The sequence below is a fragment of the Bufo gargarizans genome, chromosome 7 (genome assembly GCF_014858855.1).
Source record: "Bufo gargarizans isolate SCDJY-AF-19 chromosome 7, ASM1485885v1, whole genome shotgun sequence".
Classification (NCBI taxonomy): domain Eukaryota; kingdom Metazoa; phylum Chordata; class Amphibia; order Anura; family Bufonidae; genus Bufo; species Bufo gargarizans.
The window spans coordinates 74,810,357-74,824,598 of NC_058086.1; the positions used below are offsets into that span (position 1 = coordinate 74,810,357).

The 14,242-nt window shown below is 39.8% G+C and overlaps 1 protein-coding gene across 1 annotated transcript in view; it reads left to right on the plus strand.

The window, feature by feature from the left end:
* The window catches only part of LOC122944171 (RNA binding protein fox-1 homolog 2), a 356,156-nt gene that overhangs the window by 301,936 nt on the left and 39,978 nt on the right, over positions 1-14,242 (plus strand). The window contains exon 14 of the mRNA XM_044302402.1: positions 1,605-1,677. Coding sequence (XP_044158337.1) covers positions 1,605-1,677 — 73 coding nt within the window. The remainder of the gene's footprint in view (positions 1-1,604; positions 1,678-14,242) is intronic.

Below are 14,242 nucleotides of genomic sequence, written 5' to 3' on the forward strand. Positions count from 1 at the left end.
GAATTAACACATGTGGAATTATATACATAACAAAAAAGTGTGAAACAACTGAAAATATGTCATATTCTAGGTTCTTCAAAGTAGCCACCTTTTGCTTTGATTACTGCTTTGCACACTCTTGGCATTCTCTTGATGAGCTTCAAGAGGTAGTCACCTGAAATGGTCTTCCAACAGTCTTGAAGGAGTTCCCAGAGATGCTTAGCACTTGTTGGCTCTTTTGCCTTCACTCTTCGGTCCAGCTCACCCCTAACCATCTCGATTGGGTTCAGGTCCGGTGACTGTGGAGGCCAGGTCATCTGGCACAGCACCCCATCACTCTCCTTCATGGTCAAATAGCCCTTACACAGCCTGGAGGTGTGTTTGGGGTCATTATCCTGTTGAAAAATAAATGATGGTCCAACTAAATGCAAACCGGATGGAATTAGCATGCTGCTGCAAGATGCTGTGGTAGCCATGCTGGTTCAGTATGCCTTCAATTTTGAAGAAAACAGTGTCACAAGCAAAGCACCCCCACACCATCACACCTCCTCCTCCATGCTTCACGGTGGGAACCAGGCATGTAGAGTCTATCTGTTCACCTTTTCTGCGTCGCACAAAGACACGGTGGTTGGAACCAAAGATCTCAAATTTGAACTCATCAGACCAAAGCGCAGATTTCCACTGCTCTAATGTCCATTCCTTGTGTTCTTTAGCCCAAACAAGTCTCTTCTGCTTGTTGCCTGTCCTTAGCAGTAGTTTTCTAGCAGATATTCTACCATGAAGGCCTGATTCACACAGTCTCCTCTTAACAGTTGTTCTAGAGATGTGTCTGCTGCTCTGTGTGGCATTGACCTGGTCTCTAATCTGCTGTTAACCTGCGATTTCTGAGGCTGGTGACTCGGATGAACTTGTACTCCGCAGCAGAGGTGACTCTTGGTCTTCCTTTCCTGGGGCGGTCCGCATGTGAGCCAGATTCTTTGTAGCACTTGATGGTTTTTGTGACTGCACTTGGGGACACTTTCAAAGTTTTCCCAATTTTTCGGACTGACTGACCTTCATTTCTTAAAGTAATGATGGCCACTCATTTTTCTTAGCTGCTTTTTTCTTGCCATAATACAAATTCTAATAGTCTATTCAGTAGGACTATCAGCTGTGTATCCACCTGACTTCTCCACAACGCTACTGATGGTCCCAACCCCATTTATAAGACAAGAAATTCCACTTATTAAACCTGACGGGGAACACCTGTGAAGTGAAAACCATTTCAGGTGACTACCTCTTGAATCTCATCAAGAGAATGCCAAGAGTGTGCAAAGCAGTAATCAAAGCAAAAGGTGGCTACTTTGAAGAACCTAGAATATGACATATTTTCAGTTGTTTCACACTTTTTGTTATGTATATAATTCCACATGTGTTAATTCATAGTTTTGATGCCTTCAGTGTGAATCTACAATTTTCATAGTCATGAAAATAAAGAAAACTCTTTGAATGAGAAGGTGTCCAAACTTTTGGTCTGTACTGCGTATATATGTGTATATATCTCTATCTATATATATATATAGAGAGAGAGAGAGAGAGAGAGAGAGAAATTGCTGCTAGTAACATTGTATTGTTTTCTTGTACAGATACGGGAGGGTATATACAGCTGACCCATATCATGCCCTGGCCCCTGCTACCAGTTACGGAGTGGGAGCTGTGGTAAGTAGAACATTTTAATGCATCTAATCAGAAAAATCCTACTAGAATACTATTTAATGTTGGTTATCTTGCTCCTAGTAATCTAGCTTTTTGGATGAAGTGGGCTGGGGAGCCTGTGTATGTAGGTTAAGCTATTTAAAGACATACTTAACATTTTAAGGTCTCACCAGGGGCGTAGCTATAGGGGGTGCAGAGGTAGCAGTCGCTACCGGGCCCAGGAGCCTGAGGGGGCACAAAGACCCTTGTGCTGCATAAGAAGACACACAAAGCACTGAGGGAAGGGGGGCCCAAGCCTAACTCTTGCACCAGGGCCTATGAGCCTTTAGCTACGCCCCTGGGTCTCACACTTGGTATGATGGCTTGAATGCGATTTTCATTCTCCAGAAGAAAATTGCTGCAAAATGACTTTGCGCATAAACAATCTGCTGAATGTTCGTTATTCCTACAGAAACGAATGTGTGTGCGGAGCTCCTGACTCCTAGCATTAAAAAGAAAAGCTACTGCCAGAAGTGCCTATCAGCTGTTTTCTCCGCTCTCCCTATAAAATACACACGTCCATTGGACTGAGCCGAACATGTATGGGGAAGCTAGGAGGGAGTCGGGAGAGATGTCTTTCGGAATGTGTATGGGCATAGCTATTGAATTTGTATGGACAGCTTAAAGCCACTAGTTGTCTCCATTGCACTTTATTGGAGATAATCCACTTGTCAATTTGTGTGCAAATCCATGGCAGAAATCCAGAGATTCTGTTATTCTATTATTCAGTCACCTGAACGCTGTTCGGAATACTTTAATATGTTGTGCATTTAGTTAAGTGCACCTAAACGTATAACTTTATTAAAACCTATTGGAAATGTGCAGAAAATATTTCTAATACATTTTTTTCCCAGTGAAATAGGTACCTGGGACTGAATCCCAGGTACCTATTTCACTGGGAAAAAAATATGCACGTTTTAATAGGCCTATTGCACGTTTTAATCCTTACTCCTAATACACTGCTGCATTTTTGGAGTACAGATTCCCCTGTGGCTGCATTAAGTGCTGTACAGATTGGAGTATTGCTGCTCTGACTGTACCAGTGCTGCTCTTCCTCAAGCCTGGCTGACTTCATGGTGAAATGGATAACATTTAGGTCTTCTAACAGAGCTGGCACAGGCATAAGAGCGATTTGCAATGTGAGCTTCTGCCCTGCGCTTGCTCCCTTCAGCTCGGCTAAAAGTCTGTATGCAAACTTTTAGAGCTTCAGGTGCCTATTTCACCAGTAAAAGTTAACAAAGGAAGTATGTGAGAAATAATTTCTGCACATTTCCAATAGGTTTTAATAAAGTTTTAAGTTTGGGTACACATTAAACATTCTTTTACTCTGTTATATTTAAAAGGAAAATGTACACACGTGGTATCGCCATACTCGAAGAAGTAGGGCAATGTGTTATTTGGGGTGTATTTTTACATATACCCATGCTGGGTGAGATAAATATCTTTGTAAAAGACAACTTTTCCCTTTGTATATATAAAAAAAAAAAAGGGAAAAGTTGTCTTTTACAGAGATATTTATCTCACCCAGCATGGGTATATGTAAAAATACACCCCAAAACACATTGCCCTACTTCTCCTGAGTACGGCGATACTACATGTGACACTTTTTTGCAGCCTAGGTGCGCAAAGGGGCCCAAATTCCAATGAGTACCTTTTAGGAGGGCATTTTTAGGCATTTGGATTCCAGACTTCTCACGCTTTAGGGCCCCTAAAATACCAGGGCAATATAAATACCCCACATGTGACCCCATTCTGGAAAGAAGACACCCCAAGGTATTCCGTGAGGGGCATGGCGAGTTCCTAGAATATTTTGGGGGGTTTTTTTGGCACAAGTTATCGGAAAATTATTTGGTAAGAGTAAAAAATAAATAAATAATTTTCTGCTAACTTGTGCCAAAAAATATTCTAGGAACTCACCATGCCCCTCATGGAATACCTTGGGGTGTCTTCTTTCCAAAATGTGGTCACTTATGAGGTATTTATACTGCCCTGGCATTTTAGAAGCCATAAAGCGTGAGAAGAAGTCTGGAATATAAATGTCTAAAAAATGTTACGCATTTGGATTCCATGAGGGGTATGGTGAGTTCATGTGAGATTTTATTTTTTGTCACAAGTTAGTGGAATATGAGAATTTGTACAAAAAAATAAATAAATAAAAATTCCGCTAACTTGTGCCCAAAAAAAAATCTTCTATGAACTCGCCATGCCCCTCAGAAGTGATCTTTATAACGCTGCAGGGATTTGATAGTGTTTTTGAAGTGATCAGAAAAAAAAAAATCTGTCACTGCGGTGGGGCGGACTGAACGCAAGTGTGCGCACAAGATCAGGCCTGATCGGGCGAACACTGCGTTTTTTGTAGAGCCTATAGAACATGTCCTATTCTTGTCCGCAATTGCGGACAAGAAAAGGCATTTCGATATAGTTCTGGCAATGTGCGGATCCGCAAAAATGCGGAAAGCACATTGCCGGTGTCTGTGTTTTTCAGATCCGCGGTGTCCGTGTTTTGCGGATCTGCTGATCCACAAAACACATACGGACATCTGAATGGAGCCTTACAGGGGGGTGATCAGGGGTTAATAAGTGACGGGGGGTGTAGTGTGGTGCTTGGTGCTACTTATTACAGAGCTGCCTGTGTCCTCTGGTGGTCGATCCAAGCAAAAGGGACCACCAGAGGACCAGGTAGCAGGTATATCGGACGCTGTTAACAAAACAGCGTCTGATATACCTTTCAAGGGTTAAAAAAAAAATCTAATCTACAGCCTGCCAGCGAATGATCGCCGCTGGCAGGCTGTAGATCCACTGGTTTACTGTCCGATCCTGTGAATGCGCACTCCTATGTGCGCGCATTCACAGGAAATCTCGCCTCTCGCGAGATGACGCCCCGACGCATCCAAGAGGAATAACCTGACCGCCCGCAGGATGCAATCCTGCGTTAGGCGATCGGGTAGTGGTTAACAGTGACTTTCACGGTAACCGCCCCCTTTAACTGTGGCCGCCCCTTTAAGCAGTAAAGAAATATGTCTGGGTTGTTATGGAAACCGGGAGTAAAACTGTGTTTATGGTAGTTGGGCTTGGAAGAGCTTTGGGAATATCTCATGAACGGTACGTCCTAGAGAGCGGAGACCGGACCTTCCCGGACACCTGATATACCTGTGTGCCAAATTTGGTGAAGATCGGTCCAGTCGTTTGGTCGCGCATAAAGAACGTCTAGATAGACAGACAGAAATTCATTTTTATATATATGAGATAAACCTGATCCTTTTGCATAAAACCATATATTAATCTGCTCAGTAGAGATGAGCGAATTTCAGGTTATTAAATTTGTTCACTCTTCTTTTACTGGTATATGCTGAATTGCGTTATGGATTCCGAGTCCCCTGCATAACGGAAACTGGACTGATCCATTTTGCAGCCCACAGACTTCTATTATGAAATTATGAATTGCGTAACTTCCATTATGAATTGTGGTAACGGAATCCATAACGCAATTTACCTTTTACCAGTAAATGAAGCATGGACGAATTTCAAATTATGAAGTTAGCTCATCTCTACTGCTCAGCTCTTCCTGATCTATAGCATGGTGCTTTCAGATTGATTAGCATTTTGTGAAAGATCCTCTCTAAATTTCATCCATTTTCTGTGTAAACAATCGGCTGCAGAAATTGACCTGTGGTGCAGGTTTTAAATTGGCAACATGTCTAATTGTGCTTAAAAATTGCACGATGGATCTCACCTTTTGCAAAGTCTGCTACAGCTCAAGATTGGACAACCTCTGAGTTTCTGGGCACAGACCAAGGGGAAAAAATTGGTGTGACTAGCTACCACTTAAATTAAGGTTGTTGACACAGGCACTTAAAGGGGTTTTTCACATTTTATATATATTTTTATATATATAAAGACCTCTTTATATAAAGACCTCTTATCTGACAAATATTTAAGTGCCCAGGACTCCCACTGATCTGCTGTTTGCAGCCGATGCTGGATGAAGCCTTCTACTTCCAGCTCTGTCCAACGTTGAGCGTTAGTGGCTGCCACAAACGGCTGATATGTACATTTTTAAAAGGATTTTCCTCTTTTGCTATATTGATGACCAATCTTCAGGTTAAGTAATCAATATGAGATTGTCCGGTTTGAAAAAGCGTAGAATCCCTTTAAATATTAAATAAAAATAATTGAAAATTATCCCCTTTTTGCCAGTTTTACCATTTTTTTTTATAAATAAACATAACTAGTACTGCCGCATCCAAAAATTTAAAGTATTTAACATGTACTGTCATAAATCTTGTACATAAAAAGAGTCTTCATATAAAAGAGAGGATAAAAAAAAATATATATAAAAATTATATTATCCTTCAGGCGGACATAAACACGCCTCTAAGTTCTTTTTAGCAAGTATCTTAATTTGATTTGTGCAAGCAGTGAAACAAAGGGACAATTATATGAAATTAATAATCGTAAAATATATAATCGTTTATTATAAAAACAAAGAATATAAAAATCAATACAATTGCAAAACAGAATGATGAAGTTACAAAATAATACCCCAAATATGCCACACGGTGGTGTTAACACACCCCTATCTGATCAGCACAGTATGATTTTGTGATTTGACAACCAGTGTCATACTTTTAACAAACAGAATTGTATACCAAGAGACACTTAGGATCTTCTGTTTATCAAACAGGCTATAACAATCAAACACTGATCATACAGGAAAATAACTGTTATCCCTTGACTCTGTTTTCCTATGACCAATCAAAAATATATGATTTTAATATGATAAAATATTCAGCTCGGCAATCAGACTATGGAAAATAACTTTCCAAGGGTTTTAGTCCTCTTTTCAAATAATGTCAGATTCTCCATTAACAATATGCATCTTTGCTAAGAGAATAATCAGCATTATGGAGGCACCTAACACTATATATTCCCATAGTATGGGAAATCTTGGCTATATACCGAGAGAAATATCTTAATTATATCACGAGTAGTTAACAAAAGTTCTGAAGAACTTTCCTAGTAATCCAAAAAGAATAATCCAAGTTTCTTCTGATAAAGTTTTTTTCTTTTCGATTGAATGAATAGATCAATGGCTTAATATGGATCTTCTGGATCTCCCTTGCTACTCTGCACATGAGTAATTATCCCCCCTCCCTTATCTAAGAATCATCCCCTTTAGATTAGGGATTCCCAATCAGGTAAGGTGGGTGTATTCGCATGCTAATAATACCATGATGTCATATTAACTCCTAATATAGTATAGAACAAATAATGGAATAATGTTATAATATCCATCTGCCTCCAGATGGCACTGCAGTACTGCAGATGAACAGCACAACTTTTAAGCATGTCTAATAATACGTTCTCATGACCTGCTTGACCTTCTTAATATACATCATTGAGGAAGGTCTTTTCCCGACACTTTTAATTACCTATATCCTGGACTTGTTGGAGTTGGCTGTCTTCTCCTATCTTTTTGAAATATAGGTTGACTTGATGAAAATTTTATATAACTGCTTTGATGCTTGGCATCGGAACTTGTACATTTAACGTATCTACATCCATGAATAACTATTGTTTTGAAGTAACATTTACTCTTCTCAGAAATCCAATTAACATAAACTTACTTCAATGTTTCTGTACCTTCTACAATACCTTCTAAATGATAAATACATGGTATAACATATATATAAATCGATACATTGTTACACATAGAGAACACATTATATGAATTATTGATTAACATATGTTGTAAACTAAATATACCATATATAAATTGAACCTCATACAGCAGGTGTGCCTCAAGGATATGAATCCTTATCAAGTCATTGCTTATCCACAAAATAACCTTGTTCCCTTCAGACAGACATTGTCAGTTGGTATACTCCCCCTAGATAAAGCCATATCCTTAACAATAACTTTTAAATACAATGTCCGTTTATATTCACAATTAGTTTTATATAAACTGAACTTGCCATGAACTCATCTTGGCTTCCTCAGCCACATAATAGAACTTTGGTTTTGGCTGATTTTATTATTAAAGGCAATAGATGAGCATTAATTTTGATTATAATGTCATTAGATAATATTGTATACATATGAAAATGCACAACAGCTGTGAACATCATAATGGGGGAAAAAATTTAAATCAGTTTTTACTTTGCTTTACCTCCCCAAATTTTTTTTATATTACCGTATATACTCGAGTATAAGACGAGTTTTTTGGCACATATTTTTGTGCTCAAAAAGCCCCCTCGTCTTATACTCGAGTCTACTATCTTACTTTGTCTTTGCTCCGGTAATAGCAGGCAGTGCGGGGGGCGGCGCTCACTCACTGACGTCACGCGCCTGCGCCGCCTAGTGGGAGCAGGCGCGTGACGTCAGTGAGTGAGCGCCGCTCCCCGCACTGCCTGCTATTACCGGAGCAAAGACAAAGTAAGATATCCAAAGTTAACCACCTCCCGTCTGCCCATTGACTATAAACGTCCAGGAGGTGGATCTCTATTTCTGACAGCACGTTTTAAAACGTCCTGCAGCTTTCCCCCCTGTGCTCTGCCCCTGTACATAGAAACGCCGTGACTAAGCTCCCTCCTGACAGCCAAGAACATGGAGCTTTACCCTGAGACCTTTTTTGCTGGTCTCCGGGCTTTTGATCGCTCTGACAAGCAGTCAGAGCGATCACAAATGCATCTACCATCTCCCTCTTATTACTCCCAGTCAGAGAGGGAGATCGGTATTTAAACTAGGCATCGCGATTGTAATGTTAAACTGTAAGCCCTGGAGACCGATCAGCATGGTCTCCAGGGCATGTGAGCACTGTAATTTCCAGTTACAGCGCTCTGAAATGCTTATACCGTCTCCCTCTGTAGCGCTGGCAGGAGAGGGAGATCGGTCATTCACACTCCAGCAGCGATCCCCCAGCAGCTCTTTTCACTGTATGCTGAGACAAATCAGCATTGTCTCCAGGGCATGTGTTGTGAGCGCTGTAATCTGCAGTTACAGTGCTCAGAAAGGCTTGTACTATCTCCCTCTGATTAGTGCTGGCAGGAGAGGGAGATCGGAACATTTACACTCACCCAGCAGCTGTTTTCACTGGAGTCCAATCAGCACGATCTCCAGGACATGTGACTGTCTGAGCCGGGTGAGTGCAGGAGCTGTCAGGTCTCCAGAGACCTCGATCAGCCCTGCAATGAGGCTGTACAGCAAAGTATACTGCTGTACAACCTCTCTGGGGGGTGCATTTCTCCTGTAACTGGGGCTACTATGTCAGCCCCAGGTACAGGAGAAATCAACAGTGAAAAGAAAAAAAAAAGTGAAGTTAAAGGTCCCCCAGAGGTCTTGTATGACCTTATGGGGGACGCAAAGTGCAAAATAAAAAAAATAAAAATAAAATGTAAAAAAAATAGTTTTCACATGTAAAAAAAAAAAATTCCCCAAGTAAGGATTAAAAAAAATAATAAAAAAATTGAAAAAATAAAATAGACATATTTGGTATTGCCGCGTCCGTGACAGTCGGCTCTATAAATATATCACATAATAGACCCAGTCCAATAAACACCATAAAAAATAAAAATAAATAACTGTCAAAAAAAGCCATTTCACCTTACATCACAAAAAGTGCAACACCAAGTGATCAAAAAGGTGTATGTCCCACAAAATGGTACCAATAAAACAGTCACCTCATCCCGCAAAAAATGAGCCCCTACTTAAGAAAATCTCTCAAAAAATAAAAAAAACTATAGCTCTCATTAAAACATAATTTTTTTGTTTCAAAAAGGCTATTATTGGGTAAAACTTTAATAAATAAGAAAAAGTAAACATATTAGGTATCGCCACGTCCATAACAATCTGCTCTATAAAAATGTCACTTGACTGAACCCCTCAAGTGAACGCTGTAAAAATAAATAAATAAAAACTGTGCTAAAACAACAAATTTTTTGGTCACCTTGCCCCATAAAGTGTTATAATTAATGATAAATAAATCATATGTACCCAAAAATAGTACCAATAAAACTGGCACCTTATTACCTAGTTTCCAAAATGGGGTCACTTTTTGGGAGTTTCTACTGTAAGGGTGCATCAAGGGGGCTTCAAATGGGACATGGCATCTAAAAGCCATGTGGAGTTCCTTTTCTTCTGCGCCCTGCCATGTGCCCATACAGCAGTTTATGACCACATGTGGGGTGTTTCTGTAAACCGCAGAATCTAGGTAATAAATATTGAGTTTTGCTTGGCTGTTAACCATCGATGTGTTAAAGAAGAAATTGGATTAAAATGGAAAATATTCCCAAAAAGTGAAATTTAAAAATTTGATCTCCATTTTCCTTTAATTCTTGTGGAACGCCTAAAGGGTTAACAAAGTTTGTAAAATCGGTTTTAAGTAACTTGAGGGGTGTAGTTTCTACAATGGGGTCATTTATGGGGGTATCCACTATGTAGGCCCCACAAAGTGACTTCAGACCTGAACTGGTCCTTAAAAAGTGGGTTTTGGCAATTTTCTTAAAAATGTGAAGAATTGCTTCTAAACTTCTAAGCCTTCTAACGTCCTAAAAAAATAAAATGACATTTCCAAAATGATGCCACCATAAAGTAGACATATGGGGAATGTTAAGTAATAAATATTTTATGAGGCATCACTTTCTGTTTAAAAAGCAGAGGAATTGAAATTTAGAAAATTGCGAATTTTTCAAAATTTTGGGTAAATTTGGGATTTTTTCATAAATAAAGGTGAAATATATTGACTCAAATTTATGACTATCATGAAGTGCAATGTGTCACGAGAAAACAATCTCTGAATGACTTGGATAAATAAAGGCGTTCCAAAGTTATTACCACATAAAGTGACAGGTGAGTTTTGCATAATTAGGCCTGGTCAGGAAGGGGGCAAATGGCCCAGATGGGAAGTGGTTAAAGGTTACTGATAAATACTACTTTATAAATATACTGCTGTGAGCGTCGGGGAGGGGGATCTGTGGATGGCACTGTAGGGGGATCTGTGGATGGCAGTGCCATCCACAGATCCCCCTACAGTGCCATCCACAGATCCCCCCTCCCCTAAACAGTGCTATCATGGCACTGTTTAGGGGAGGGGGGATCTGTGGATGGCACTGTTTAGGGGAGGGGGGATCTGTGGATGGCACTGTTTAGGGGGGATCTGTGGATGGCACTGTTTAGGGGGGATCTGTGGATGGCACTGTTTAGGGGGGAGATCTGTGGATGGCACTGTTTAGGGGGGAGATCTGTGGATGGCTCCCTGTATTTAATGCAGAGTGTGTGTGTATATAATGCACACACTCTGCATTAAATACAGGGAGTCAGAGTCAGACTCCCATCAATCTGAATCACCCTCTTGCAGATGTGTGTATATAATGTAGAGTGTGTGCATTATATACACATACACTCTGCATTATAGCTGCATTTTTTGGGGGTAAAATTAGGGGCCTCGGCTTATACTCGGGTCGGCTTATACTCAAGTATATACGGTAAGTGATTAAAAAGTCACAACAAGCGCAAAAATTGCATCATCAAAAACTATAGATTAGCCTGCAAAAAAAAAAAGAATACTTAAGCCCATAGACTATATAATGATGCAAATATGTTTTATTACACCATGAATACATAAATTTGGTATAAAAAAAAATGTCATGTTTACCACAAAGTGAATGCCATGAAAACGAAACCCATAAAACAATGGAATAATTGAATTTTATTTATTTTTTTACAATACCACCCCATTTACATTTTTTTTCTAGCTTTGTGAACGATAATATAAAAATATTATGGCTCTTGGAAAGCAGGAAGCAAAAAACCATAAGGCGTGGGCTACACTGCATCTTTTTGTAGAGCGACTGATTAATTTTAACTATTGAATAACAGCTGCAGTCCACAAAATGATATTAAACTGAATGCAGCTGTAGTTAAAGTTAAAATCAATCAGATGCACTGCTTATTGACATTCATTAAAAAAACAAAAAAACAGAATTCCTGACATTTAGTCCTAGTATTCAATTAATCTTGGGTAACCCTGCCGTTCGTTTGTACTGTTCGGGTCATTATGACCCAACCTATTAGTCTGTTATATTTGACATTAAGCTACTCAAAGCGTATTATTTGAATACTAGTTATTTAAAAAATATGTACAACTTTGGAGGCAATTTTTGTTTGATTGAAATTTACTCATTTTTGGCTAAAAATCATATTTTGAGCCATTCTGTCACAAAGGGTTAACTGACTAGTACTCTCACTTTCACTTTGTGCCGGTTATCTAATAACCCTTATCTCTAAACTACTAAGAGGTCATAAACACTTATTTAAGCCACATTCTTGTCAGTAAGATAAGGAAATGGCTTTGATGAATGTTTATAAAGTATCAAAGCAGAGGTGGGGAGTCGTCTGTTCCCCAGATGACTGAAAATGCGAAAAATCCACAAGCTGCTACTACAGCATCTCAGCTCTGTACAGAGAAAAGGTTTCAGGGGATCATTCTGCTTAGCGCAAAACAAGCTGGCTTCAGGCGGATATTGTTCAAATCTTCTTTATTATGGGTTCAATCAGCAAAATAACTTGTTTCAGGGATACCAAGGTCCCCTTTATCAGGTTACACTTGCTGGATATACAACAGTATTAAGGGGCTCAAATACATAAAAAGGGGGGGGGGGGGGGACACCTGTGGGAGGTTGTCCCTGACATTTGGGAAAACCTCTATGGGGTGTTCCTAGAGTGTGAAGTTGGTTAATGCTTCAAAAAACTTTATTTAAAGGGAACCTGGATTTTGTGTAAAGAGCTGAGGACATGGGCTGCTAGATGGCCGCTAGCACATCCGCAATACCCAGTCCCCATAGCTCTGTGTGTTTTTATTGTGTATAAAAACCGATTTGATACAAATGCAAATTAACCTTAGATGAGTCGGAGCTTGAAAATATGACTCTCGTCTGGTCACACAAGTAAGATATGACTCTTAGGTTTATTTGCATATGTATCACATTGTTGTTTTTTTTACACAATAAAAGCACACAGAGCTATGGGGACTGGGTATTGCAGATGTGCTAGTTCCCTTTAAGAAATTTTTACATGTAGATTGACATAATGGAAGCCCATTGACACTTAAAGGAGCCAGAAAAAAAAAGGTTCCATCGAAGATGTGTGTATATATCATGTGATCGCTGGAGGAGCTGCTACTGCTGACACTGATTGCTGCCACATCCCACTATTACCCCTACACACATTAGACTAGGGGTGGGCAACCTGTGCCGTTCCAGCTGTTGTGAAACTACATTTCCCAGCATGCTCCATTTATTTTTGAGAGTTCTGAGAACAGCAGAGCAAGTATGCATGCTAGGAGTTGTATTTTTACAACAGCTGGATTGCCTTAGGTTGCCCACCCCTGCCTTAAACTGTATCCTTTCCTCAACTGTTCCCAAATAAAAGGGAGAATTTTTTTCAGGCTTGTTCAACTTTAGAACAAGCTACTGTTTCTTCTGACACACTAACACTTAACACTGAGCTGTTACAGTTCATTCGTAGAGCCTGAGTGCTCACAGAAGGCCTCTGCTCCTTCTAAAACAGCGATGACAAAAGACAGTGTCTGGTCCTTATTGGGTGAAGTAATCTAAAATGTAATACATGATAAGTCATTTTAGCATACTTTAAATATGTTTAAAAAGTAAACAGTTTAGGCTACTTTCACACCAGCGCATTTGCTGGATCCGTCATGGATCAGCAAAAACGCTTATGTTCTGATAATACAACTGCCTGCATCCGTTATGAACAGATCCGGTTGTATTATCTTTAAAATAGTCATGATGGATCCTTCATGAACACAATTGAAAGTCAATGGGGGACGGAACCGTTTTCCAATGTGTCAGAGAAAACTGATTTGTCCCCTTTGAGTTACATTGTGTGTCAGAATGGATCTGTCTTGCTCTACACCACATCGTGGACAGAAACGCTGCTTGCAGAGTTATTCTGTCCGCGATGGGGACGCAACCAAATGGAATGGAATGCATTCTAGTTAGTGCATTTCGTTTAGTTCAGATTTGTCCCCATTGACGTTTGTTTTTGTGCAGTTTCTAATGCAGTTTTTTTTAGCCCAAATCCAGAGTGGATACGAAAAGAAAAGACTTATGTTTCCACTCCTGGCTTTCCCTTGAAATACTTCATCAGAAACTGCTGTGTTTTTCTGTCTGTTTTGCCACTTTCCTGAAAATGGGCCATGGTGAAGGCTGAGAGGGAGCGGGGACAGCGGACACACTTATTATCTATGCTAGTTTTCTGGTATGTATGTATAGATGTGTGTGTGTGTGTGTGTGTGTGTGTATATGTATGTATATATAGTGTACAGACCAAAAGTTTGCACTAGGGCTGCACGATAAATCGAAAAAATGATCGAATCGCGATAATCGGCAAATGCGATATGGCGATTTGGCCGACCCGAAAATGCTGCGATTATATATAAAGGGGCCCTGCGCACATAACTGCCTTTTGCGTGTAAAGTGTTTTACTAGTGTGTGTGTGGGTTAAACAATCTCTC